This window comes from Myodes glareolus, chromosome 9 (genome assembly GCF_982192425.1).
Source record: "Myodes glareolus chromosome 9, mMyoGla1.1, whole genome shotgun sequence".
NCBI classification, from domain to species: Eukaryota; Metazoa; Chordata; class Mammalia; order Rodentia; family Cricetidae; genus Myodes; species Myodes glareolus.
The window spans coordinates 17274087-17300758 of record NC_142034.1 but is presented as its reverse complement, the minus strand read 5'-3'; the positions used below and the strand labels follow the sequence as shown (position 1 = coordinate 17300758).

The following is a 26672-nucleotide window of genomic DNA, read 5'->3' as shown; positions in this document are numbered from 1 at the left end:
GGGAGAGCGGGGAGGGGAGCCATGGGGGGAAGCATAGGGCCCCACCTACCTCTGAGTCTCTATAAGGAAGCTACTTCCTATAACAGTCAGGTATAAGGAGGCCAAACAAATTGTTAAGTGTGTTCTAGTCATGGTAGGAGCAGGCTGTGCAGGGGCTGCTCTGTGCAGTCTTTAATACCTCAGTTCGACAACAGAGTGTGTTTGGCTGTCCTCTCTGGTTGAGAGAGGCCATTCGGTGCAGATGGCCTTCTCTTCCTTGCCCTGCTCACTGGGGTCTAGCGGACTTTGGGGGAAATAAGCGGGGGGGGGGGGGAGAGGGAACCTGTGAGTTGTGAAGGAGAGTATGCGGATAATGAACTACCCCACCGTGTTTTGCCATCCCAGCACGGCAGGGGTGTGAGTGGAGTGGGTGTAGGGAGGCCACTCATAAAGCACCCTTGGTGGCCTTGCGTGCAGCGGCTCCTGGGTGCAGGTTTCACTCCTGGGTGTTTTCCTTTGGGTTAAACTCCGTCCACAAGCCCAGCCCAAACTGAGCCCTCCCTGAAAGGCATGATGATCACAGTTGCTGCAGGAGGAGCCCAGCTGAGGAGTCTGGGGTCAGTGAGTGCTATGGAGAAGGAGACCAGAGGCCAGCCTGGAATGTGTGTCCAGTGGGGACACTTGCATAGCCAGGGGTCTTTGTCTATGCCCTGCTTGGCATCTGGATGCCTTCCCAACATTATCCACTTCTTCTGTTCCGCCTCCTGCCTCTACTCTGGAGCAGCCACTGCACCTGAGATGGTCACTTCTCTCTTTGATGAAGGTCTGCCTCTGCCTCCCTCCCACCCCTGGGACCTTCTACCAGACCCCACTCTGCTGCCTCCCGAGGACCACGCCGCCCCTGCTCCATCCTGCTGCCTCTGCATAGCTTTTCAGCCCTGGTGGCTGAGCCAGCTGCCCTTTTCTGTTAATGCTGACTGTTTAGTTTATTATTTCTATTTCTCATTCCTGTCCCCATGTCTGTCGTATGAGTGTGTGTCGTGCACGTGTTGTAGTGTGTGTGTAGAGACCAGAGGACGATTTGGGGATCAATTTTCTCCTTCTATCGTGAGATCCGTGGATTGACTCAGGTCATTGTAGCAAAGGCCTTTACTCTTTGAGCCATCTTGCCAGCACCTGGTTATTTTTAGGTAACTATTTTTATGAATGTATGTGTGCACATGCACACATGTTAAATGCTTATGTGTGTATGCATGCACATTTATATTTGTATTCATGTTGGGGACAAAGGTCAACCTCAGGAGGTTGGCCTTCTTGTTTTGAGACTGGGACCCCCCCCAGTAAGTTAGATTGGCCGACCAGCAGATCTGTAAGACTCTGCCTGCTTCCTGCTCCTTACAGCTAGATTAAAAACATGTGCCACCATACCTGTTTTTTGACGTGAGTTCTGGAGATCTGAACTCAGATCTACATGCTTGCATAGTAAGCATATTCTACCAACTAAGCAATCTCTCCGACCCCTGATTACTTTTGGTTCTGTTTTCCTTTTCTCAGTACTGGGGACTGAACCCAAGGCCCCACACATGCTGGAAGTCTGTTCTTGCCACTGAACTATATGTCCAGCCCCTGTATTTCTTGGTTAAAAAGCTATGTATTTATCAGAGCCAGGCCTTAGGCAGGGCTGTCAGCTGTCTGCAGCAGTGCCCTTGCCCGGGTCCAACGGTTGTTGGTCGTGGTAGGGAGAGCTGAGAGTAGTCGGAGGCAGAACATACTACAGGCACTGGTCTCCGGAGCCAAATTAGTCCCCTCTGTCCTGAACATACCCTGCCATGTCCTGATGTCACTGCTGCACAAGCACTGGCCGCTAAGGGTGGAGTCCTCCTCCCATAGCCACCCCCCTGCTGTCTTTTCTCTTGAGCCAGGGTTGGACGTGGCATAGCCCATCCTGCTACTGGCTGGGAGAGGACCAAGTGACCTACAGTGATGCCCGGCGGCTGTGTACCGACCACGGCTCTCAGCTGGTCACCATCACCAACAGGTAGAGAGGACGGACAAAAGTCCCGGCCAGCCCTCTCCTCTGACCTTGCCTGAGTCCTGTGAGCCTCAGTGGGCTGATGTCTTGTTACAAGAAAGAGTTGTGTGGTTAAGGACCTCACGGTAGAGAAGGAGAGGAGTGGGTGCAGGTTTGGGCTGCATGCCCAAGACATAAAAATATGGGCACTAGAGGGAGCCCAGATATTCTATGAGCCCTCAGGCACCCCCATTTTTCTGGGAACATTACTGACCATGCCGAGTATCTGAGTTTCTGGGCAGGGTGTCTGGCCTGTGGTCCGGGGCTTAGGGGAAGCTTCTAATAAGCGACCTGCCTTACCTGGCTTGTTTCTGAAGATTTGAACAGGCCTTCGTCAGCAGCCTCATCTATAACTGGGAGGGCGAGTACTTCTGGACAGCCCTGCAAGACCTCAACAGCACAGGCTCCTTCCGCTGGCTCAGTGGGGATGAAGTCATATACACCCATTGGAACCGAGACCAGCCTGGTGAGCCATTAACCCCTTATGGCTGACTGGAAGCAGGGGCTGTGGTAGACCCGTAGCTGCGTCAGTACCTAGTGCAAGGCCTTCCCAGTCAGCTGTTCCTTTGTGCCATGTGACCCGCTAGCCCTGGAGCCTGCGGGCCTGCTCAGACCCTTGGCACTGCTGTTTGTTAACTGAGCCTCCTGTTTCTTCATCTTCACATGGTACATTGCTTATGGAGTCAGTTATAGTGAGGCTTATATATATTTGACCTGTGAAAAGGGATCACCCATCTAATGTGCACACAATAGTGAACATGAGACAGATACTTGCTATCTGTACAACAATGATGTATTTCACATTTATTGTCTTTTTTAGAGAAAGGGTCTCACTATGTAGCTCAGACTGACCTTGCAGCAATCCTCCTGCCTCAGCCCCTGAGTACTAGGGGTTATAGGTGTGTATCACTACTCCCAGTTTCGGTATCATTCTTAACCTTCCTATAACCTAATGGGGTACATAACGAGATAGGCTCAGAATAGCTAAGTATCCCCTCCATAGGCATGGAACTAGGACTGTGTCTCATGCCTTCCCCTCATTTGGGTGCTGGCCCCCTGAGATCGTCCCTATAGAGATAAGCTCTTTCTCCTTCTCAGGGTACAGGCGTGGGGGCTGTGTGGCTCTGGCCACGGGCAGTGCCATGGGACTATGGGAGGTGAAGAACTGCACGTCATTCCGGGCTCGCTACATCTGCCGACAGAGCCTGGGCACGCCGGTGACACCAGAGTTGCCTGGGCCGGACCCCACACCCAGCCTCACCGGCTCCTGTCCCCAGGGCTGGGCCTCAGACCCCAAACTTCGACACTGCTATAAGGTGAGATACTCCAGCTGGCGTGGTGGAGGGCGGGGCAGGGGGGGACAAGAACACCGAGGCAGCCCAGCCGGGAGGACCTGGGGACGAACTGTCGTGACCCTGGGGTTCCAGTCTAGATGGCAGAGTAGAGTAATTTCTCAGTGGGTTCTGAGGCCTGATGCGTAGTAGGTGCTTGACAGATGGGAAGAGCTGAAGAAGCCGGACCCCAGCATGTTCTTCGGGGTTCCCTGGGAACACTGACAAGAGGAGAATCTGCTAGCAAAGCTTGTACAAGGCCCTGGACTCTGTCCCTAGTGCATATCTGGCTGCCATGTGGAGATAGGGATTCGGAAAGTTTGGGTAGGGCCTGGTAATTTGACAAGCGTGGGAACCGCCAGTTTGCTTTGTTGTTTCAGATTTTTGTGTTTGCTTTTGAGACAGGGTCCTGTTCTGTAGCCCAGGCCTCTAGCTCTTGGCAATCCCGCTTCAGCCTCTCAAGTGCTGATACAGGCTTATGCCACTATGCCCAGCCTGGCCTCAGAATCACTATATAGTTGAGGATAACCTTGACCTTATGACCTTTGCCTCTATTTCCCAAGTACTAGGTTTGTATGCATGCGCCACAATGGATGCCTGGCTTCTTACACACAGAAGCTGAAGTCCAGTTGGGGAGGCGGGAGGCGGAGCCTGTCCTCAGTCAGTTGTGGCTCTACTTGGGTTAGAGCTTAACCCCCAGTCTGAGGATGGGGTACAGAGGGGTTCTTGCCAGGAGCCGACGGTATCACCTGCCTTCCTGAGATAGGATTGTCTTTAGCTATCGCTGTCTGGTGAGGCCACAGCACCCAATCCTACTGCTGCATTGAAAAGGTGGCAGATGCCCATGGCCACAGCTTAGACAGCTGGCTTTGCTTCTGCAGGTGTTCAGCTCAGAGCGGCTGCAGGAGAAGAAGAGCTGGGTCCAGGCCTTGGGGGTCTGCCGGGAGTTGGGGGCCCAGCTGCTGAGTCTGGCCAGCTACGAGGAGGAACATTTTGTGGCCAACCTGCTCAACAAGATTTTTGGGTACTGAATGGGTGTGATGGCCTGTGCTTGGGTGGGGACAGGCTTGGTTGCTAGAGTCTTGGTTCTGTCAGGCTCAGGGCAAGATGGTGGACAGATTGACGGTGCCCTTAGGGGGTCCTGTTGGAGTGGAATTGCTTGTTCATCCCGGCCACTCAGAACTGAAGTAATCACACAGAAACCATATTATTTAAATCACTGCTTGGCTCATTAGCTCTAGCTTCTTTTTGGCTAACTCCTACATCTTAATTTAACCCATTTCTATTAATCTGTATATCACCATGAGGTTGTGGCCTACCAGCAAAGTTTCAGCACGTCTACCTTGGCCGCGGATCCATGGCATCTCTCTGACTCTGCCTCCTTTCTCCCGGCATGCCATTTGGTTTTCCCCACCTAGCTCTGTTCCCCTACAGCTCTACTGTAGGTCCAAAGCAGTTTCTTTATTAACCTATGAAAGCAACACAGGGTTGTTGACCTCCTACACCAGGGTCCAGCTGGGGCTTAGAAAGGCCTATATCTGTGAGGAATGCCAGAACCATCCTGCTGTCTTCAAGTTGCCATGGTCTCCTGGAATCTTGGGTGAATGCACAGGGGTGACCCATTCACAGGTGACCCACTCTCAGGAGACCCTGCTGGTAACCAGTGTCCCGTAGCCAGCAACGTCGGTTCTGTGTCTCTCACAGTTCCCTTTGTGGGTTCCCGCACCCACTCCAACCCACCTCCACCGCTGGCAACATTTCATAAGAGCCCACCCCTCTCTAAACCATCCTGAAAGACAGATGGAGAAAGTCTGAAAGTGCTCAGGCAATGGGTAAGGAGTGTGCCCACATCTCATCTTCTCCCCGAAGGCTCCGAGGAATGTAATTTACAGCACATGGCATTGTAACCATTTATTATTGGTGAAAAAAAAAACAAAAACAAAACAAGTGGACCCAGGCTTCCCAAGATCTTAATTTCAGGGTTATCTCCTCCTAGCAGTCAGGATTTTATCAATTTACTAGTAATTACAGCAGCCTGTGTTCACCACTTTTGCAGCCCATCACATGTAAGCTGTTGGCGTCCCTCGGCACCCTGCCCGTCACACAGTCTCATGCTCACGTGTGACTGTTGGCATCCCTTGGCACCTTGTTCGTCATACAGTCTCATGCTCACGTGTGACTGTTGGCATCCCTTGGCACCTTGTTCGTCATACAGTCTCATGCTCACGTGTGACTGTTGGCGTCCCTCGGCACCCTGTCTGTCATACAGTCTCATGCTCATGTGTGACTGTTGGTGTCCCTCGGCACCCTGTCTGTCATACAGTCTCATGCTCACGTGTGACTGTTGGCGTTCCTCCGTCACACAGTCTCACGCTCACGTGTGACTGTTGGCGTCCCTCGACACCCTGCCCGTCACACAGTCTCATGCTCATGTGTGACTGTTGGCGTCCCTCGGCACCCTGCCCGTCACACAGTCTCATGCTCAGCTTGTACCGATGAGTTAGGTTGTCTGCCCAGTGTCCTTGATAAATCACAATTTGAATCCGGGTGTTTTAAGCTCCAGATCCTCTGGTTTCTCCTACCCCTCCTCCTCATATGCTCATCAACCTTCTAACTACCCACATGAGAAACATGACAACTTCTGCTGGCCAGGGTACCCCAGAAAGAAACCAAGGCCAGGCAGGCAGGCTATGCTTTTTGAGTTAAACAGGGCACCTGGTCTGGCTTTCTCTGTCTCTAGGGAGGGGCCTTTCAGCAAACAAACCAACAAACAAATCCCACAGTGCTTTGGTTCATTAGTTTGCAGCATGGATGGAGAGCTTTCGGGCTCCGGAGACAGCTGGCAGTGGCCGGTGGCTGGTGGCCGGGTGCTATGTTTGTGCCAGTCACTCTCACCCCCCCTCTCTTCTGTCCCCACCCAAGTGAGTCAGAGCCTGAGAACCATGAGCAGCACTGGTTTTGGATTGGCCTGAACCGCCAAGATCCTCGGGAGGGTCAGAACTGGCGCTGGAGCGATGGTCTAGGGGTGAGGAGCCGTGGAGGAGGCAGGCTGGGGAGCGGGGCAGGGCTTGGTTGTGGGTGGACACCCACTGGGCCTGGCAGAACCTGGCATGGGCAAGGATTATAACCAGTGTGGGTTGATTAAAAGCAGTCGGGTTAAAGACCGGATGATCACCCAGCTAGGCAGGCCATGGCTCCGACTGACCTCCTCGGCCGCCAGTCATATACCCGCTTTCCGTCTTTGTCTGGCTTTCTAGTTTTCCTACCACAATTTTGACCGGAGCCGTCACGACGATGATGACATCCGAGGCTGTGCGGTGCTGGACCTGGCCTCCCTGCAGTGGGTGGCCATGCAGTGCCAGACACAGCTTGACTGGATTTGCAAGATCCCGAGAGGTTGGATGTGGTAGTAAGTGGGGTGGGGTGGGGTAAGTGCTGGACAAGGACTTTGAAGCCAGGAATTTGGGGGATCCAGCCCCCCTCTCCCTTGACATTTTTAACTCTGCTCTGTAGGTGTGGATGTGCGGGAACCAGATGCTGGTCCACAAGGTGAGGCCCCCAGGCTACCTGATCCCTACCATGGCCCATAGCAGGTCAAGGGTTCCACCCCAAGGGGGACTAAGTTAACTAGCACTGGATGCTACTGCCCTGCTTTCCATGGTGTGGAAGGAGGGTCAAGCCAAAGACCTGTCCCAGGTTCATCTTTGCAAGTCACTTGTTGCGTGCTCTGGCTTTGTCCAAGCCCAGAGCTTTCGAGGGCCTGTCTAGTGGCCTGGCGCCCGCTCCCACCCCTGTGCTGCTACCATAGGCCGGCAGGAGTGGCTGCGCTTCCAGGAGGCAGAATATAAGTTCTTTGAGCATCACTCGTCATGGGCGCAAGCACAGCGCATCTGCACATGGTTCCAAGCAGAGCTGACCTCCATTCACAGCCAAGCAGAGCTTGACTTCTTGGGGCAAAACCTACAGAAGGTGGGCATGAGAGACAGCGAGTGGTTATAGGTTCCGAAAGGGCAAAGGTTGAAGACAGGGGGGTTGCTAACCTCTGCCTGCCTGTCTCCTTCCCAGTTCTCCTCAGGCCAGGAGCAGCACTGGTGGATTGGCCTGCACACCTCGGAGAATGACGGACGCTTCAGGTGGGAGTGCTGGTGGGCAGCATGTGTGGGGTGTGTGTGTGTGGGGTGTGTGTGTGTGGGGTGTGTGTGTGTGGGGTGTGTGTGTGTGTGTGTGTGTGTGTGTGTGTGTGTGTGTGTGTCTAGCTGTGTCCCCAGGCTAGAGATGTCAGGGCTGACCAAACAGGCAGATAGACTTGCGTTTGAATTCAGCTCTGCTCCTCACTTACTACACAGCCTTGAACAAGTAAGTGACGTGTTTCTGGCCTTTGTTTTCTTATCTGAAGGTGACAATAGTGACACCTGCCTCCTGGGATTCTTGTAAGGATTAGTGGTAGCAAACTGAGGGGCTGGGGATGTAGCTCCATGGTAGGATGCTTGCCTAGTGTTCTTGAGACCCTGGGATTGATTCCTGGACTACAAACAAATACTCCAAAATGCCAAAAAGTTTTATTTCTATAAATAAATAAATCAGTTGCAATTTAATTTAGGTATTTATTTATTTTTGAGACAGGGTCTCACTGTATAGCCATAGTTACCTATGTAGACCAGGCTGGCCTTGAATTCACAGAGATCTCCTTGCCTCTGCTTCCCCAGGGTTAGAATTAAAGGTGTGTGCCGGTTTACCCAGCTTCATTTTATTTTTAAGGGTTAATTGTTAACTGTACTGCAGTATTCCTTTCATCATTTTTAATTTTTAAAAGAGTTGAAAATTTATGTATGTGTATGTATTTCTGTGTGCATGCATGCATGTGCTGGTACCTGCTGAGTTCAAAGGAGAACACCAGATCTCCTGGAGTTATAGGTGATTGTGAGCCACCCATGTGTGTATTGGGAACTGAACCGTAATCCTGTGGAAGAACAGTACACACTCTGAACACCCGAGCCATCTCTCTAGCCCCTCGATGACGATCACTTTTAGGCTAGTATCTAACTAAGTATAAAGACCACATAGTATATTTTACAGCGTGGACCAGTTTGCCAAGTTTCAGACAACAAAATGCTAAGCTGTTGCGTCTGCTGTGGTCCACCTTGTTGTGGCTTCCTGCTCTGGAGACTCTGGGGGCACGTGGTGTTGACAGGTCACCACGCCATAACCACTTCTCAAGCTCAGCTCCACGAAAATAGAGCATTCATGTCGTTAAGATACAAGACCTAGCAAAAAGCCACCGGATATCACAGCGTTCTGTTACTACGGCACGCAGCGATCACCGAGTGTTACATAGTGGTGGCACTTCCCCATTATAGCTGGTGTCACATTATGGACAAAACTGGCCAGGACGTGGACAAAGCATATATTCTAGTCCCAGGGGGACTCCAGTCAGTGCCTGCCATACATGAATTAGGGAGCCTGAGGCAGAAAGACTAGAAGTCAGTGGTGATCTGGGCCCTTCTTGGCTGTAGGGTTTTCAGACATCTCAGATAGCCCAGTGCGTGCTGGGAAGGGTTTTACTTAGAGGTGCAGGCCTGGGGTCTCTGGGTGCACTGGGCCCCATTCATGCCTCTGTTCTGTGGCCATCGGTGCTGGAGATGGAGGAGGCTGGACTCTGAGTTCTCTGACTCCGTAGGTGGACAGACAGCTCTATTATAAACTTCATCTCTTGGGCACCGGGAAGACCTCGACCCATTGGCAAGGAAAAGAAGTGTGTGTACATGACAGCCAGCCAAGGTGAGGATGAAGAGGACCAGAGGGACATTGTCAGCATTAGGGGTTAAGGTTGGGGGTATCCAGGTGGGCCTAGGAGGGCCATTAGTCTCCTCTTTGTGAGCAAACCCAAGCAGGGCTGTATCCAAGGAGCAAAGGGTGAGCCCATGGCTCCAAGGGCACAGGGGGCTTGAGTTCAACCTGTGTTCTCAGAGCAGGGAACCAAGAGCGCTGCCCGCCCCGCCCCGTTCTATGGTAACAGTTTTTTTCTCCCCTTCACAGAGGACTGGGGGGACCAGAGATGCCACACAGCCTTACCCTACATCTGTAAGCGCAGCAACAGCTCCAGAGAGACTCAGCCCCCAGACTTGCCACCTTCAGTCCTAGGAGGCTGCCACACTGGCTGGAACCAGTTCCTTAACAAGGTAGGAAGTTGGGAGGGGACACCAAGAGAGCCAGGGGAGAGGATGGGAACAGTGGGGTGGTTGAGCCTCAGGAGCCTTGGTCGTTTGGCAGCAACAGAGTTATGCATGACCTCTTGTCTGTCCCCACCAGCCTCTCTGCCAATGAGAGCGAGGCTCCTTGGGAGCAAAACTCCTTGGGAAGTGGCTGGTGTATAATACCAGATCTACCAGGGAGTGAGGTTTTCTAGATCAGTAGTTGTCAAACCTTTGGATAATGAACTTTACTAATAAAACAAAATGTTGAGCATTTATACCCAATCTGTATGTGTGTATGGTATTTATGTTTATGTGTAAGAATGTACAAGAAAAATTTATAGTTGCTTCTACACTGATGAGAATATCATCACATGGAGTCAGCTATGCACAAGAACAGAACTGAAAACAGATAGAGATTAAAGATAGTATCTTTTTTTTTAAAAAAATTATTGGTTTATTATGTATACAGTATTCTTTCTGCAGGCCAGAAGAGGGCACCAGGCCTCATTACAGATGGTTGTGAGCCACCATGTGGTTGCTGGGAATTGAACTCAGGACCTTTGGAAGAGCAGGCAATGCTCTTAACCGCTGAGCCATCTCTCCAGCCCCTAAAGATAGTATCTTTAGAAATTCTTCATTAGGGGAATGAAAATATGTTTGGGTCACACAGCTGATCAATTTTAATAATATTTATGCATTTTTTTGTTTGTTTTTCGAGACAGGGTTTCTCTGTGTAACAGCTCTAGCTGTCCTGGAACTAGTTCTTGTAGACCAGGCTGACCTTGAACTCAGAGAGATCCACCTGCCTCTGCCTCTGCTGGGATTAAAGGCATGCACCACCATTGCCCAGCTCTATTTATACAATTTTAATAAGACCATATGATTGCATATATTTCATTCTCTTGGTTTTTTTTTTTAAAGATTTATTTATTTAGTTAGTTATATTATGTATCTGCCTGCATTTATACCTTCATGTCAGAAGAGGGCACTATATCTCATCATAGATGGTTATGAGCCCCATGTGGTTGCTGGAAATTGAACTTAGAACCTCTGGAAGAGCAGTCAGTGCTCTTAACCTCTGAGCCATCTCTCCAACCCTCATTTTCTTGTTTTGCAATATAAAAATAATTTCTTTTTAATTTAAATTTATTTGTTCACTGGTACATAAAAATGATAGCTACTTAGGGGGGTGCCATGTATGTTTTGGTACATTCATATATTGAATAATGCTGAATTAAGTTAGGGCAGATGCATCTGTCTCCTTGAAGGCATATTCTTGCTCTAAGGGAAGCCATCCCGAGTCCTTCCTTTGAGTTATCTGAAACGCTCAGTGCATATTGTTCTGCAGTCACCTGACTGACGATCATTTTACCACTGTGTGTCACCTATGACACAGTCATCTCGTCATGTTCACCTTGCTGCACTACAGCACCAAAACAAACGATCTTACATAATTTTACCTTAGTGCTCAGTATGGGACTTCCCCTATCCCTCCTCCCCTCCTCCCCTCCTCCCCTCCTACCATCCCTAGTACCTACCATTCTGTTCTCAACTCTTTGATTGTTTGATGTTTTTAGACAGGGTTTCTCTGTGTAGGCCTAACTGTCCTGGAACTTGCTCTGTAGATCAGGGTGGCCTTGAATTCTGAGATCCACCTGCTTTTGCCTGCCAAGTGCTAACCAGGAATAAAAGCATGGGCCACCACTGCCCTGCTAATCTTAATTTTTATGAGATTAACCACACACACACCCTTTTTGAGACAGGGTCTCATGGAACCCAGCTCAATCTTGAACTCACTATGTAGATGAGGATGACTTTGAACTCCTGGAGGCCTGGGATTACAGGCTTATGCAGTGCTGGTAATTGAACCACCAGCCTTCTGTATGCCAACTAAGCTGTATACCCAACCAGAGATGAACTTTTTTTTCATGTTTGTATGTGGGTGGTACATGGATGTGTGTGCACAGGCCGGAGGTTGACTTTGAGTGCTTCCTTAATGGTTCTATACCTTCAGTATAGAGGTAAGTTCTCTCACTTAAGCCCAAAACTTGCTGATTTGCTAGTCTAGCTAACCAATTTGCCCTAGGCATCATGACTCTGTCTCCTGAGTGCGGGGATTACAAGTGAGCCACCACGCTTCAGCATTTACATGGGTGCTGGGCTCTGAACTTCAGTCCTCATGCTTACCGAGGAAGCGCCTTACCCACTGAGCATCTCCCCGGTAATCCAGCTTTTATATCCACACTTGGATGAGGTCATGCGCGTCTTTCTGTATTCATTTTCTAATCTTCTTTTTTGAAGTTTTTTTAGTTTATTATGTACATAGTATTCTGGCGGCATGTATGCCACATGGCAGAAGAGGGCACCAGATCTCACTACAGATAGTATCAGCCACCATGTGGTTGCTGGGAATTGAACTTGGGACCTCTAGAAGAGCAGGTGGTGCTCTCAACCTCCGTGCCATCTTTCTAGCCCCTCTATATTCATTTTTAAAAATTCTTTTGCTTCATTTTTATTTTATGTGTATTTTTGCTGGCATTTATTTCTGGGTACCACCTGTGTGCAGTACCCATGGAGACCAGAAGCGGCGAGAGATTTCCCCTGGAACTGGGTTCCAGATAGTTGTGAGCTGCCATGTGGGTGTTGGGACCCAAACCCAGGTCCTCTACAAGAACAGTGGGTGGTCTTAACTGCTGAGCCATTCATCCCTGCCACCCTATTTTTTTTCATATTTAGCAACATTTAGAGAATTGTCTTTCCTGGTGTTTTGAAGCTAGGCATGCTGGTGTGCACTTGTGACTCAGACCCCGGAGGCTAGAGGATGGTGGGAGGTCAGGCCAACTAGGGCCACGCGGAGGAACTTCTCAAAACAGAAAGCTCAAGCAACTACAACAAAACCTCATGAAAACAAAACAGTAGGGAAGGAGTTAGGGGTTTGGCTCATTGGTAGAGTGCCTGCCTAGCATGTGTGAGACCCTAAATCCAATACACACATACACATATGCACACACACACACACACACACACAGAGACACCACACACATACACAGACACCACACACACACACATAGACAACACACACACACACATAGACAACACACACACACACACCCCACACACATACATACCAAAAACAAAATAAAAATAGTGTTAGGAGACAGCTCAGTTGGTAGTGTTGGCTCTACATGAGGCCATGAAGACCTGAGTATGATCCTCAGAACCCACAAAAACAAAACAAAACAAAACAAAACAAAAAGCCAGGCAGATTGGACACACCTGGAACCCCAGTGCTGGGGAAGCAGAGGCAGGAGAAGCCCTGGGATTCACTGGCTGGTCAGCCTAGCCTAATCAGTGAGCCCAAGCCAACAGGAGACCTTGTCTCCGAAACAAAACAACCAAGGCGAGCAGCAGCTGAGGAATAACAATCCTCTGGTCTCCATAAGCACACACACATGTACTCACACCCACACACGTACACACATACACAACCAAGCTGGGTATGGCGGTGCACACTTGCAGTCCCAATATTGGGAGAGCTGAGTCCGGAAGACCATGAGTTCCAGGCCAGCCTGGGTTACATAGCAAGACCCTGTCTCAAACAGTATTAAGCTCCCCCACAAATCTCCCCAAAACAGAATCTGGGCTTTTGTGAATCCTGTAACAGGATGAGAAGGTGGGGCTTTGTCCAGGGAGGTCCATATGCCCTGTGCCTGGTATTACTGCTTCGGTCCGAAAGCCCCAGGGCATCAGCTGCCAAGGGGCACCCAGCAGGGCTTCTGGGTTTGTGGGACGGAGATGTAGAGCTGGTTGTCAATCACATCCCCTGTCCCACAGTGTTTCCGAATCCAGGGCCAGGACCCTCAGGACAGGGTGAAATGGTCAGAGGCACAGTTCTCCTGTGAACAGCAAGAAGCCCAGCTGGTGACCATTGCAAACCCCTTAGAGCAAGGTAGGGTCAGCCTATGGGGAAGCACTGGTGTGTCCTCCGCGACAGTCGCCCCGCAACTGGCTGGAGCTGAGCAGACAGGGATCAGCCCATCACTCCGTCACTCTTGCCTTTCTTCTGGGGGACTAGCCTTCATCACAGCCAGCCTCCCCGGTGTGACCTTTGACCTTTGGATTGGCCTGCACGCCTCGCAGAGGGACTTCCAATGGATTGAGCAGGAACCTCTGCTGTATGCCAACTGGGCGCCAGGAGAGCCCTCCGGCCCCAGCCCTGCTCCCAGTGGCACCAAGCCGGTGAGGACACTGTTCTCTTTCCTCTGTCCCTGTGGCCTCTGGCGCTGTCCTCTCCCTTGCCTCCCCCATCTCCCAGCCCCAGCCACCCTTCCATGGGGCAGTGGTATCAAAAGTACTGGAATTTCCCTGAGTAGCCCCTTCCCCCCAGACCAGCTGTGCGGTGGTCCTGCACAGCCCCTCAGCCCACTTCACCGGCCGCTGGGATGATCGGAGCTGTACAGAGGAGACACACGGCTTCATCTGCCAGAAGGGCACAGGTATGTATGTATGTATGTATGTGCCACTGCTGCCCATAGCCACTCCAGCACTGCCTGGCTGCTGTGGGCCAGGCCAGAGGGGACCAAATGTTATTCCTTTGTCTTCGAGGGTTCTAGAGGTCCCTCCAGCGTCATGTATCTGTTTGGGAAGCGGGTGGTCTCAGGAGGAAGGCTGCTGGGAGCCAGATACTGGGTTGTGTGACATACTGGCATGGTTGGGCTCAGAATCCCCTAAGGCTCAACATCAAGGCATCTGCAGCTCCTTGCATGGTTCCTGGTTCCTCTGCCATGGGTTCTTTGGACGGGAGTCTGTCAAGGCCCTAGCTTCTCTCTGAATGTTAATTAATGAGCAAATGAAGCTCATTAATAAGAACAGTGGCTGACACCAAGGATTGATCAATGCAACCAGGCCCAGCCGAGACCTGTTCTTGGCCTGACGTCTGATTTTCCCTGGCCTAGCCTCATACCTGGGGATGGGGTAAGGCCGGCAGAGCCCAGCCTGAGCCCTGCCCCCCTTCCCTGTAGACCCCTCCCTGAGCCCATCCCCAGCAGCAACACCCCCTGTCCCTGGCACTGAGCTCTCCTACCTCAACGGCACCTTCCGACTGCTGCAGAAGCCACTGCGCTGGCAAGATGCCCTCCTGCTGTGTGAGAGCCGAAATGCCAGCCTGGCACGTGTGCCTGATCCCTACACCCAGGCCTTCCTCACACAGGCTGCCAGAGGGCTGCAGGCGCCACTGTGGATTGGGCTGGCCAGTGAGGAGGTGGGCTGCCAAGTCAAGTTTCTTTTCTCCCCTGCCCCACCCTACCTTCTGCCTTGATTTCCCTTCCTCCTTCCTGCCTTGTTTGCCCCCACCCTGCAAATCCGTCCCCTTTTTTTTCTCACCCATGGCCACCTCATGCCCAGGGCTCACGGCGGTATTCCTGGCTCTCAGAGGAGCCTCTGAATTATGTGGGCTGGCAAGATGGGGAGCCTCAGCAGGCGGGAGGCTGTGCCTACGTGGACGTGGATGGGACGTGGCGCACCACCAGCTGTGACACCAAGCTGCAGGGGGCAGTGTGCGGGGTGAGCAGGGGTGAGTACCACCCGCGGGGGCCGAGGCTGGGGCGTGATGGTGGTCCTGGGAAGTTGCTTGGGCCACATCCTTAATCCTGCACTCCAACAGGGCCCCCTCCTCCCCGAAGGATAAGCTACCGCGGCAGCTGTCCTCAGGGGTTGGCTGACTCGTCATGGATTCCCTTCAGGGATCATTGCTACGCCTTCCACATGGAGCTGCTATTGGGCCACAAGGAGGCGCTGCAGCGCTGCCAGAAAGGTGGGTGAGAACAGGCCAGCCTGGCTTTCAGACTCTCAGACCTGGGGAAGGAACTTTCACCTCTGCCTATAGGTAGCACCTACCCCCAAGTTCTCCCTTACCTTTTAATGCCCAGACCGTACTGTGACATGTAGCCAGTGGCACACACATACTGAGACTCGGGCTGCTGTGGGTGGGTGTGGGTGGGGCACTGTCAACATAAGGAGGCACTCCTTGTCCTAACATGGGCTTCCTCTGTGTCCAGCGGGTGGGACCGTCCTGTCCATTCTTGATGAGATGGAGAATGTGTTTGTCTGGGAGCACCTACAGACCTTTGAAGCCCAGAGTCGAGGAGCCTGGTTGGGCATGAACTTCAACCCCAAAGGTGGGTGCCCTGTGTGGGGTAGGGGGAGGACCAGGCCTCAGGCTGTAGGAGAGATGCCTGCCACAATCTCTGGGCTTGGGAAAGGGGAGGAGTCGGGGAGGGGGGTTCATGAGAGAATGTCTGCTCCCTCCCACCTATAAAAGCCCCACCTGTTCCCCTTCCCACATTGTCCGCAGGAGGCATGCTGGTCTGGCAAGACAACACAGCCGTGAACTATTCAAACTGGGGACCCCCTGGCCTGGGCCCTAGCATGCTGAGCCACAACAGCTGCTACTGGATCCAGAGCAGCAACGGGCTGTGGCGCCCCGGTGCCTGTACCAACATCACCATGGGAGTTGTGTGCAAGCTCCCTAGAGGTGAGCCAGGCTCTCAGAAGACATGTGCTCAGCCCGCCATGCCCACAGCTGGCCTTGGTGCACAGGGGCAGAAGCTTTGGGTGGGAAGGCATTGGGTTCGTTAGTCTGTAGCGAAGACTGACCCTGAGACTTAATCTCCAAAGCACACAGCAAGCGCCAGAGGCCAGCAAGCTCCATCATTCTCTGTTAGTTAAGGACAGGGGATGTGGTTCATATTTTGGATGAATCACTTATCAGCTCTGCCTTCTGAGGTCTGGGCAGGGGGAGGATGGTCCAGTTGGTAAAGTACTTGTCATGCAAGCGTGAGACTGAGTTCAGATTCCCAGCACCTGGATAGAAGCCCAGCATTAAGTGCACACGTCTATAACCCCAGGACGGGAAGGGGTGTGTGTGTATGTCTGAAATAATAGGTTCCTGGAGCTCATTGGCTGGCCAGAAGAGCCGACTCATATAAGCTGTAGGTTCAGGTACATAGACCCTGTCTCAAAATAATAAAATAATAATAATAATAATAATAATAATAATAATAATAATAATAATAATGTGGAGAGCCATCAAGGAAGACACACAATAACATTGACCTCTGACCTCTACACGCATGCACATGCTCAGTGCACTCACCTATAAGAACACATACATAGACCACCCCCCAACATACATACCTGTTCCATCTGAGGCAAGTCTTTGAATTTCCTCATATCTGAAATGGGAGTCATGGTAGCTGGGTCACAGAGTCATAGATGGTTCAGTGAGTTTGCTCAGTGATGTTCAGAAAGCACTTCACAGGCAGGCATTTGCTTAAATTATGACCGTGATTCCCGTGAGGACTGACTGTGATTAACCGGCTTCTCCCTCTTCTGCAGCGGGAGAGAACAGCTTCCTGCCATCAGGTGAGCAGAGCTGACAAGCCCAGAGCCTGGCTCTTTCCCTGGCTCCTCTGTCCCTGGTGGGCCTGGCTGTGGTCTGATGTGCATTCCCCTCCTTGCCTCAGCAGCGCTTCCTGATAACCCGGTGACCCTGGTAGTGGTGCTGATGGCTGTGCTGTTCCTCCTGGTCTTGGGGACAGCAGCCTTCATCCTGTACCGGCGCCGACAGAGCACAGAACGTGGGTCCTTTGAAGGGGCCCGCTACAGCCGCAGCAGCTCTGGCCCAGCAGAGGCCACCGAGAAGAACATCCTGGTGTCTGATATGGAAATGAATGAGCAACAAGAATAGAGCCCAGGGCATGGTCAGGGTGGGGCTGGAGCTGGGGAGGCAGGGACTTCGGGTTAACAGGTCCCCATCACCCACCAGTCCCATGGTCTGTGGATCCAGGGGCTGAGCATACAATGGGGTGGGAGTACCCAGCCTCTCACAAATGCTAGGCTGAGACCTGGCTGAGCGCAGCAGGGCATTTCCCCTTTCTCCTGGTCCTGGGACCTTGTCACCTGGGCCTGGACCCCCGTGGTAACTGGAGGCATCATGAGAAGGGAAACAAGAACTTAGTTCTGCCTCTTTCTCCCCAGATCTCTGAACCTAAGCCTGTTGACCCACAGCCTAGGACTCTTTCCTGTTTGCAGACCTGGAAAGCCTGCCCCGTCCCTTGGGGTGGCTCTCTGTCGCTTCTCTCTTCCTGCTTGACCACATCATTTCTGTCTCCTTACCTTGCCCTCATGCTTGTTCTCACCCAGTGCCTCCTTCTGAGCCAAGGCCCTGGGATTTTTTTTTGGGGGGGGGATCCTCTCTCTCTCTCTCTCTCTCTCAGTGGGAGTCAGCTGAAGGGGCCAAGCATCTGTCAGTCCTGTGCCTGCTGGAATGGACCTAGGGTATGGCAGGAGGGACCTAGGTGGCTCAGGTCTAAGAACCAGGACACCAATGTGGTGTTTGCTGGAGTGGAGATGGGACCAGGGAGGGACACCTTATCCATTCAAGGGGGTGTCATCTCCTGCTGGTCGGGGGAGGGCTCTGTCCCTGAAAGAGTCCCCTGTGGGGACCAAAATAAGTTCCCTAATATCTCCAACTTCAGGCTCTGCTTTGGAGAGAGCGAAGAGGGTTGTCAGGGACCCTGGAGAAACAGTAGCCTAGGACAGCACAAGGTGCTACCATCTGCTGTGACCTAGGGGAATAGCGCCCAGCCCAGCTCTGGGAGCCACTCAGCACCTTTTCAAGAGGAGGGACCCAGCCAGGATGGAGAGCGCCAGTCCCCAGTGCGGGGGCAATGTGAACAAAAACTCAAAGACACAGACCCTCTATTGTAGTTCTTGATTTTCTAAATGTGCTATTATTGTTTTTTAAAAAAGAGGAAAATAAAAAGAAAAGCAAATAAATAAAACACCTTCCAGAGGTCTGAGATACCAGCGTTATTAGTCCGTTGTCACCCTCATTCCCATGTCCCTTTCGAGATAAATGACAGCTTTGCGGCCTCTATGGTGTGGTTTCTGTAGCCTGCCATTTTACCTTCAACCTCTTGGGGACACTTCCTCTCATCACCCTTCTGGCCCTGCTCATTCTCTCTTCTTGGAGAGCTCAGGAGCCCGGCCGTTCCTGCCTTGTAAGCCTGAGCATGAGGAGGTGCAGAGGACCCATCTCGGGTTGGGCTCTTGGAAGGATGCTTAAGGATGAAGGAAGAGTGTCCACACCCAGTGCCTTTGATGCACGCAGTAAGTGCTCCAGAAACGCTAACTGCTACTGTTATTGTGTATGTGTGTGTGTGGTGTGTGACTGGTGCAGCCTGCATGTGGAGGTCAGAGGTCAGTTTTCTTGAGGAGCCCGTTCTCTCCTTCCACTGTGTGGGTCCTAGGGATCAAATGCGGATTGTCAGTTCTAGCAGCAGGTGTCTTCACCCGTCAGCCCCCTGCTGCTGGTATTTTCTGGGCTGGGCTTTGAGGAAGGAGGGTCCTAGTTTAACTCTGAGCGGCATTTCATCAGCATCCTCCCCTCAAGGCTCTCTGTTACACCGGCCTCCTGCCTGCTGGAAGGGTCCCTTCTTCATCGGCACTTGGATTCAGCAGGTTGGTGACACTTAAACGGAAGACACACATGTTCTTCACAATGTCCACGCTGCGGCACGGCTTCCTGGTCTTTACCCACCCAGCCACTCTCCTTCGGTCACCCTGTTGGTCCCCTGAGATATTAGGGACCCTCTACCCCAACCCTGGCCCAGGTGTTGGCATTGCACCCCCTTCTCCTTCAGGCTCCATGTCACGCCCCATGGTGGGAACCTCCCCACTTATCCCATTCATTCCTCCCTCACCTGACCTTTTGACACCACCATTGTGACTGGGGTAAGGGACTTAAACAATGGATGGGAAATGGGGAGTGAAGGCAGGAAGGCTGTGCAGAGGAAATTCCCGTAAGAATTCAGACCTCAGAGGAGGGTGGTTGGTTTGGGCCAGAATGATAGCCACGGTTAGAAGAGGCATTGTGTGTTCTCAGCTTGCCATGTTTGTGACTTTTTATATCTTACTTAGTTCTGTGGGTTTCTTTTTCTTTTTCTTTTTTTTTGGATAGGCAGTGCGGTCTTGTGGTTCAGAGCCTAAAGGACAGAGAAGGCTGCCTAAAGACATACACTGAACGTTCTCCCTTATTCCTCATCCTCCCCACCCCCAGGCACCCTGAAGCCCTCTGCCCTGTTGGTTTCCAGTGTTTCAAGAAAAAAAAAAAAAAAAAAACTAAAAAAAGACCCAAGGAAACACGAGTGCTGGATTTGCCTGAGGGGGGCGTCAGCTGCTCTTTGGGGGATCAGATGTGCCTCCAGCTAGGCAGCGGTGTCAGGAGGTTCCAGAGGCTTCCATCTGGGACACCAGGGTGAACGAGGACTGCTGCTTGAGAGGGGGCTTCCCTGAGTCGACCCTCCTCTAGCTGACCCTGTTCTGCAGCTTTAACAGAAAGACCCATGGGGGGTGGCTAGACCAGCCACTTAGGAAAGGGAACTCTAGTCCAATCTCAGGTCCTTAATGATTAACCCACTTTACCCTCAAGTAATTCGCTCTCCAAACTGAGGCCAGAATAGCCCCTTTGTGAGTCAAGCACTCTGCCATTGGCCATGGCTCAAGGATTGCTTGACAGGCTGCTGGGGGCCACTCTGGGGGCAGAGGTTCCCCTTGGATACTGCTGACCCCTGTCCTGAGAGAGAAGAAAGCAGGGTTGTGAAAAACAGTTTGTGGGATCTATTGGGTCCTTTGAGTAGCTGAAGGAATGAGGCCCCAAATGTCCAGGGTCAGACAAGGGTGGTGTCTGACATTTATTTTCTTTTTTTAAATATTTATATTTATTTATTTTACAATATTCTGTCTGCAGGCCAGAAGAGGGCACCAGACCTCATTACAGATGGTTGTGAGCCACCATGTGGTTGCTGGGAATTGAACTCAGGACCTCTGGAAGAGCAGGCAGTGCTCTTCACCGCTGAGCCAATCCTCCAGCCCCCTGACATTTATTTTCTTGAGTGTGTGTGTGTATGTCTGCTTGCATGTATGCATGCGTGCATCTGCATGTGTGTGCGCACGCGCGTGTGTGTGTATGTGTGTGTGTGTGTGTGTGTGCGCGCCAGCAGTAGACTGGTGAGCAAGCCTACTGGCCCAACCAGCTCCAGGAATCCATCTCTCTCTGCTTCTAATTTTTCTCTTCTTTCTCTGGTGACTGGAGTTTTGCCAGAGCCCACACTCATAAGCAAGTTTGTCCGACAGTGTCTTGAGCTCTAGGGCTCCCAAGACACCATGTTCTAAGCCTCCCTCCTGATGGCCCTGTCTGCCCAGTGGCGAGTTAGAGTGCTCCCGTAGTTCTCTGAAGGATCGGGAAGAAAGCTCTGGGCCTGGCTCCTTGCCCTCTGGAATGCAGGTTCTTGTTCTGGCGAGATTCAGTTCAATAAACACGAAGTGTCTCCTCTATGTGCCAGGCTCTTTGCTGAGCCTCCTGAGTGGCAGATGTCCTGAGACCTGTCCCAGGCCTGGGCGAAGGGCATTGTCTACCAAACACGGAGCCCAGCCTTCACTCGAAGGCCCGAACTGGCCCAGCTTTCAGTAATAGCTCAATGGATCCATGAATGAATGGGAAGACGGGGCGGCTCTCCAGACAACAGCATTCCCCTAGTCGTCAGAGATGGCCTCCTCCCAGGTACCCTGGCAGAGCTGGACTGGCCCAGTGGGCAGCTCTCTGAGGCCGCAGGGGCGAGGAGCCAGCCAGCCTCACCACATGGCTATCCTGGAACAGAACTGCCCAAACCTGGCCAAGCTGCCTGGAGCAGTGGGGCAGGAGTCTCTGGCAGACACAAGGTAAAGAACCAGCCCCATGGGGAAGACTAGCAAGGAAGACGTTCACGGAAGGAAGGAGCTGAAGAGGGGCAGAGGTGGGGGGTCAGGCCTGAGATAAAAGTGCTCAGCATTCCTGCAGGCCTGAGTTTCCTCGGGAGGGTACTGCCAAGGGGCCCTGGGGAAAGGCCGACTTTAGTCTTTCGCCGTCTCCCTTCAGAATGAATTCCACCCAGGGGGAGGGGACAGATCCTAACCTTCCTTGTGTGGAAAGCAAGCAGTTACCAACACTAGAGGGAGGAGGGAGTCACTGGCAGGCTGTTTGTGGTCAATGTGGCATCAGGGGTCAAGGTCATGTATTCAGAGGGTCAAATACTGGTCTCTCATCAGCTGGTAGACAACTTCAGATTTAGCCTTTTCTGGGGATCCCAGACAGTGACTCTTTTCCAGTCTCATCCATGTTGTCTTTCTCACTTCCAGGCACCTCTGAGATCTGTGGGGTGTCTAGCTGAGCGGTGTGGGGACACCTGGCCTTCTGTTACCGTGGGGTGTCCAGCTGTGTGGTGTGGGGACACCTGGCCTTCTGTTACCGTGGGGTGTCCAGCTGTGTGGTGTGGGGACACCTGGCCTTCTGTTACCGTGGGGTGTCCAGCTGTGTGGTGTGGGGACACCTGGCCTTCTGTTACCGTGGGGTGTCCAGCTGTGCGGTGTGGGGACACCTGGCCTTCTGTTACTGTGCTACCCGGTTCGTGTCTACAGATTTACACTGTGGTTCCCTCCGAGAACACACACGGTGTCCTCCATGATCAGGACAATAAATTAATAAGCACGGTCTTCCCTTGCTGTCCCAGGCCCTGCTGCTGCTCTCTATACCCAAGGATGCCCAAGTCCCTTGTAGAAAATGTATTTACATAGTCTTCCATGTAGTGTTCCATACAGTCTCCATTCTCTCCTATGTGTTAAGTAATCGCTAGCACACGTGTTCCCCCTGCTCAACGGCCTTCTCAGTCATTTTAGTCCCCCTCGCCTGAACTCCACAAGCTACCAAAATTCCTTCTGTTTTCTCTTCTCTCTTCCAGGACCTTAAAAAAAAAAGTATATGGGTGCTTTGCTGCACATATGTTCGTGTACCACAAGCATGCCTGGTACCCACAGAGGCCAGCAGACTCTGGAAGAGAACGTCAGATAGCCTGGAACTGGCGTCACAGATGGTTGTGAGCTGCCATGTTGGTGCTGGGAATTGAATTCAGGCCCTCCAGGCAAGCAGCTAGCACTCTTAATCACTGAGCTCTCTCTCTAACCCTTATCCAGTTTGTTTTTAAGCATGCCTGTCCCCTCCTCCCTGGTTCTCAGTACCAGTTCTTAAACAAATCCTCACTCAACCTTGAAAGGCCCATTTGTCTGTGCAGCTGGGAGCTCCATGCATGAATCTAAGCACTCGGAGCCTTGCATTTTGTTGAGGTCATGGAACCACTGTCAACTTCAGCTGGTTTGTCTAGGCTCTATTAACGAGCAAAGATGCTCATCTTTGCTTCTGATATGGGGTCTTCGCTGCTTGGCTCTAACCATTTTTTTCCATGGGTTCTATCACTTTGCTTAAACAGAACATGTCAGAGGAATGGGTCAGGATTTAGGTAGCCAGGACTAGTTTTCCTAAAACGTCTAGGCTGCCGTGTCGAGAGCCCCCAGGAGATAGCCAGGCTGGGAACCAGCTAAGAAGAAACTTGTTTGATCTAAGTTTTGTTTATTTACAACAATACCACCATGAACCTATTGTTTTAGTTTGGGTTTTATTGCTGTGTAGAGACACCATGATCACAGCAACTCTTAAAAATGAAAATATTTAACAGGGACTGGCTTACGGTTCAGCGGTTTAGTCCATTATCATCAAGGTGGGACATGGAGAAGGAGCTGAGAATTCTACATCTTGATCCACAGGCAGCGGAAGGAGACTGTGTACCACACTGGGTGTAGCTTGAGCATACGAGACCTCAAAGACCCCCTCCACAGGGACATACTTCCTTCAATAAGGCTATACCCACTCCAAGAAGGCCACACCTCTTAATAGTGCCACACCTCCCTATGGGTCAAACAATTAAACATATGACTCTATGGGGGCCATATCTATCCAAATGACCACACTTTTCATTCAAACAATTTTTTTAAAATATTAATTATTTAGAGCTGGAGAGTTGACTCAGCAGTTAAGAGTGTTTGTTGCTTTTGCAGAGGACTGGGATTTGATTCTCAGCATCCACATGGAGGCTCACAACTGTCTACAACTCCAGTCCCAAGGGATTGAATGCCTTGTTCTGACTTCGGCAGGCACCAGCACACATGTGGTACACACAAGGTACACAATACATACATACAAGCAAGCAAGCAAAACACTCATACAAATAAAATAAATCTAAAAAAATTAAGAATAATATGGGTCAGGCAGGGTGGTGCACACCTTTAATCCCAGTACTTGGGAGGCAGAGGCAGGTGGATCTCTGAGTTTGAAGCTAGCCTGGCCTACGGAGTTAGTTCCAGGACAGGCTCCAGAGCTATACAGAGGAACTCTATTTTAGAAAACCAAACCAAACCAAACAAACAAATAAATCAATAAATGATGGGCCCAATCTGGTACTATCACATACATGCACATGCATGCACACATACATACACACACACACACATTTACACTTTATTCTTCTTTCCAGACTGTTCTCTCCTGTCTGCCTCTGTTTTTGACAGGGTTTTATGCAACCCAGGCTTACTTCAAACTATGTAATAAAGATGACTTTGACCTTCTGTCCCTCCTGCCCCTGCCTCCTGAGTGCTGGGCTCACAGACAAGCAGAATCACACATCATTCATGTGGTACAGACGATGAACCCAGTGTTCTATCACTGAGCTAGATCCCCAGTCCTTGTGTCTCTTCATCTTAACTTTCTCTTTTTCCTCCTTCTTTTCCTGGCCTGTCTCCTATTCTTGGGGATATTTAGGGATGCACACCTACCCTAATCGGGCTGTCATACTCCAACTCGGCAAACACACCGTTCAACGAACTTGAGCGAATTTGTCCACTTCTGTGACTGTCATCATGTGACCACTCTGACACCTTCCTCACCTCCCGGAGTTCACAGATCTGCTTCCTGCCTCTGTAGTTTTGCCTTTCCTAGGACCACAGACTGAGAAGTCTTCAGGATGTGGTTTCTCTCACTTAACTCGTGTCTCTGAATGGCACTCTCCCCTTCCCACCATTTTTTGGAAAGCCTGTTTTTGTCTGTTTTTCTCTCTAGATTTTTGAGACTAGGTCTTGCTATATAAAAAGCCCAAGCTGGTCTCTAATTTATAATCCCCCTGCCCCAGTGCTGAGACTGCAGGAATCTCGTCTTTTTCTTCATGCCCTCCAGCACCACACACACTTTCCCCGCAACCCATCTCTGATTTTCTTTTTAAATCACCCCAAGTCTCATCGGTCTTTGATTCCTTAGATGAAATGAGGAGACAGATCACGGACTCCACACCCACAACTGATCCTAAATGGGATCCAGCTTGCCCCAGCCCATAGGAGCCTGAGATGTGTCAGCTTCTGGTGGTGGGCAGCAAGCAGAAACGAGGTGGGGTGGGCGGTGGGGTGTGGCTCAAGACTGTCAGCCTTGGAGGGAAATAAACACAGCACAGGATGGGAGAATAAAGTCAGTTTACTGAATGCAAGGCTCTACTCCACTCGGGGTGGGCTGAGGCCTGAATAGGGACCCTCGGCAGTAGGAGCCCAGGCGGTTGGGCTGCGAGAGTTGCTGGGTCCACTTGGGCTGCTGGGCTGAGGGGCAACAACAGGGAAGCCCATTCAGGACTTGGCAGTTTTGCTTGTCTTAGCTGGGACGAGATTAGTCCCTGTGGCTGCCCGTGGATGCTCAAGCCTGACCCCTGAACGGAGTGGCGCAGGTGAGAGTGGTAAGTATGAACACACTGGCTTCAGTTTCAGTAAAGAGGGAAGAGGAGGCACAGGGGGGCACAGGAAGGGCTTCTGGGTGGAGACGTCTCTGCTGAGCTCCACGACCAGCGCCCTCGCTAGATGACCCGGCCCGGGTAAACACTGCTTTCATTACCATCTCCTGTCTCGGAACCTAGAAAGCAAGACCATCGCTCAGGCTCCAGGGCCACAGCAGACTTCAGGATCTGCCACACGGGCCATGGCACCACCGCCCTTCCTGTTCCTACCCTGGCCCCAGGGGCCAGCCACACACAGAGAAATGGAACATGGAACAGACACTTTAATCCGGGGCTGGGGAATCTCTAGACCGGCTGCACGGGGGCTCCAGTTGGGTCAGGGCAGCTGAACGGCAGGCTGCTTTATGAATCTATTTCAGCCATTTCTGCCAGTCAGTTTGGTGATAACGCTTGTAGGCTGAATAGCTGGTAGAGCCTTTGCCTTTTCTCAGGACAAGGTTTCCAAGTTAACTCTACTGCCTAATGTGATTGGGGGTATGGGGGAGTGATGGCAAGGAACAGGGCAGGGTACAGCAAACAGAACAGGAGAGGGGGTCCCTTATTCTGGGGGAAACCCTTCTTCTAGATGCTTCTTTTTGTCTTGGTTTGAGGAAGCATTCCCGGACTATGTAGAAACACTTTATCACAGGTGAAGCAGTGCGAGGGACAGGAGGAATGACACTTAGCCATTCATACCCCGACCCTCTCATCACTGCTTCTGGTCTCAAGTCCGCCCCAGCTTCCCTTTCCCATGCTGCACCAGTCAGCTTGTCTGAGTTCCTCTCATCACCTTTATGCATATCAGCAGGTGATGCGGTCTCTTCCTGGCCTTAATCTTGGCTATGGTCATGGTCATTTGTTCAGCTGGGAATCAGCTGTCGGAGAAGCTGGGTCAGGAGCCCTATAACAGGTTGGCTCACACATCTAATAATCTGCCTGAGAAGCCCGCACCTCAGTGTTACTGGGGAGGGGGCCAGTCTTTGGCTCAGTGAAAGGTACCCAGGAAGAAGGCTGGTGTGGGCATCACAGGGCCACAAGGCAGCTGGCACCCTTTGTGCCACCCTCTGTGCCTGATGTTTTGTCCTTTCCTTCTGTGTTTACCTGCACTGAACTGGGGTGGCAGGTCACAGCCATGACTCAGTGCTGGTAGGCCATAGTAACCAAATGCTGCCAACCAGGTGAGTCACAGCCAGCCTGTGGGGGCCAAAGAAGAGGCGTGTGGCCAAGGGGGAGGACTGGCCTCCCCTGGCTCTGCTTCTCATGCCTGACATTTGTCTTGATAGTAGCTTTGGCACAGAGACAGGGTAAGGGCTGCCAGTGGTCAGTCATTGAGGACAGCATGTTAGTCTCTTTGTCCTGG

At 51.6% G+C, this 26672-nt stretch overlaps 2 protein-coding genes across 8 annotated transcripts in view; one reads left to right on the top strand and one right to left on the bottom strand.

The window, feature by feature from the left end:
* Mrc2 (mannose receptor C-type 2) overlaps positions 1-18443 on the top strand; it is a 56348-nt gene extending 37905 nt beyond the window's left edge. The window contains exons 10-30 of one of the 2 annotated variants that reach the window (XM_048445952.3): positions 1902-2017; positions 2368-2516; positions 3149-3366; positions 4263-4405; positions 6304-6406; positions 6639-6777; positions 6895-6930; positions 7190-7350; positions 7447-7514; positions 9059-9159; positions 9418-9560; positions 13410-13524; positions 13651-13814; positions 13963-14071; positions 14597-14835; positions 14979-15147; positions 15238-15387; positions 15632-15751; positions 15928-16107; positions 16971-16997; positions 17102-18443. In XM_048445952.3, coding sequence (XP_048301909.1) covers positions 1902-2017; positions 2368-2516; positions 3149-3366; positions 4263-4405; positions 6304-6406; positions 6639-6777; positions 6895-6930; positions 7190-7350; positions 7447-7514; positions 9059-9159; positions 9418-9560; positions 13410-13524; positions 13651-13814; positions 13963-14071; positions 14597-14835; positions 14979-15147; positions 15238-15387; positions 15632-15751; positions 15928-16107; positions 16971-16997; positions 17102-17322 — 2871 coding nt within the window. In that variant the 3' untranslated portion in view covers positions 17323-18443. Of the gene's footprint in view, positions 1-1901; positions 2018-2367; positions 2517-3148; positions 3367-4262; positions 4406-6303; positions 6407-6638; positions 6778-6894; positions 6931-7189; positions 7351-7446; positions 7515-9058; positions 9160-9417; positions 9561-13409; positions 13525-13650; positions 13815-13962; positions 14072-14596; positions 14836-14978; positions 15148-15237; positions 15388-15631; positions 15752-15927; positions 16108-16970; positions 16998-17098 lie in introns of both variants that reach the window. The other variant, XM_048445951.3, reaches the window with a different exon arrangement.
* Positions 18444-25005: 6562 nt separating this feature from the next.
* Marchf10 (membrane associated ring-CH-type finger 10) overlaps positions 25006-26672 on the bottom strand; it is a 94882-nt gene continuing 93215 nt past the window's right edge. For 5 of the 6 annotated variants that reach the window (XM_085695933.2, XM_085695930.2, XM_085695932.2 and 2 more), the window contains one exon: positions 25006-25449. In XM_085695933.2, the coding sequence (XP_085552059.2) occupies positions 25237-25449 (213 nt within the window). In that variant the 3' untranslated portion in view covers positions 25006-25236. The remainder of the gene's footprint in view (positions 25450-26672) is intronic. The other variant, XM_085695929.2, reaches the window with a different exon arrangement.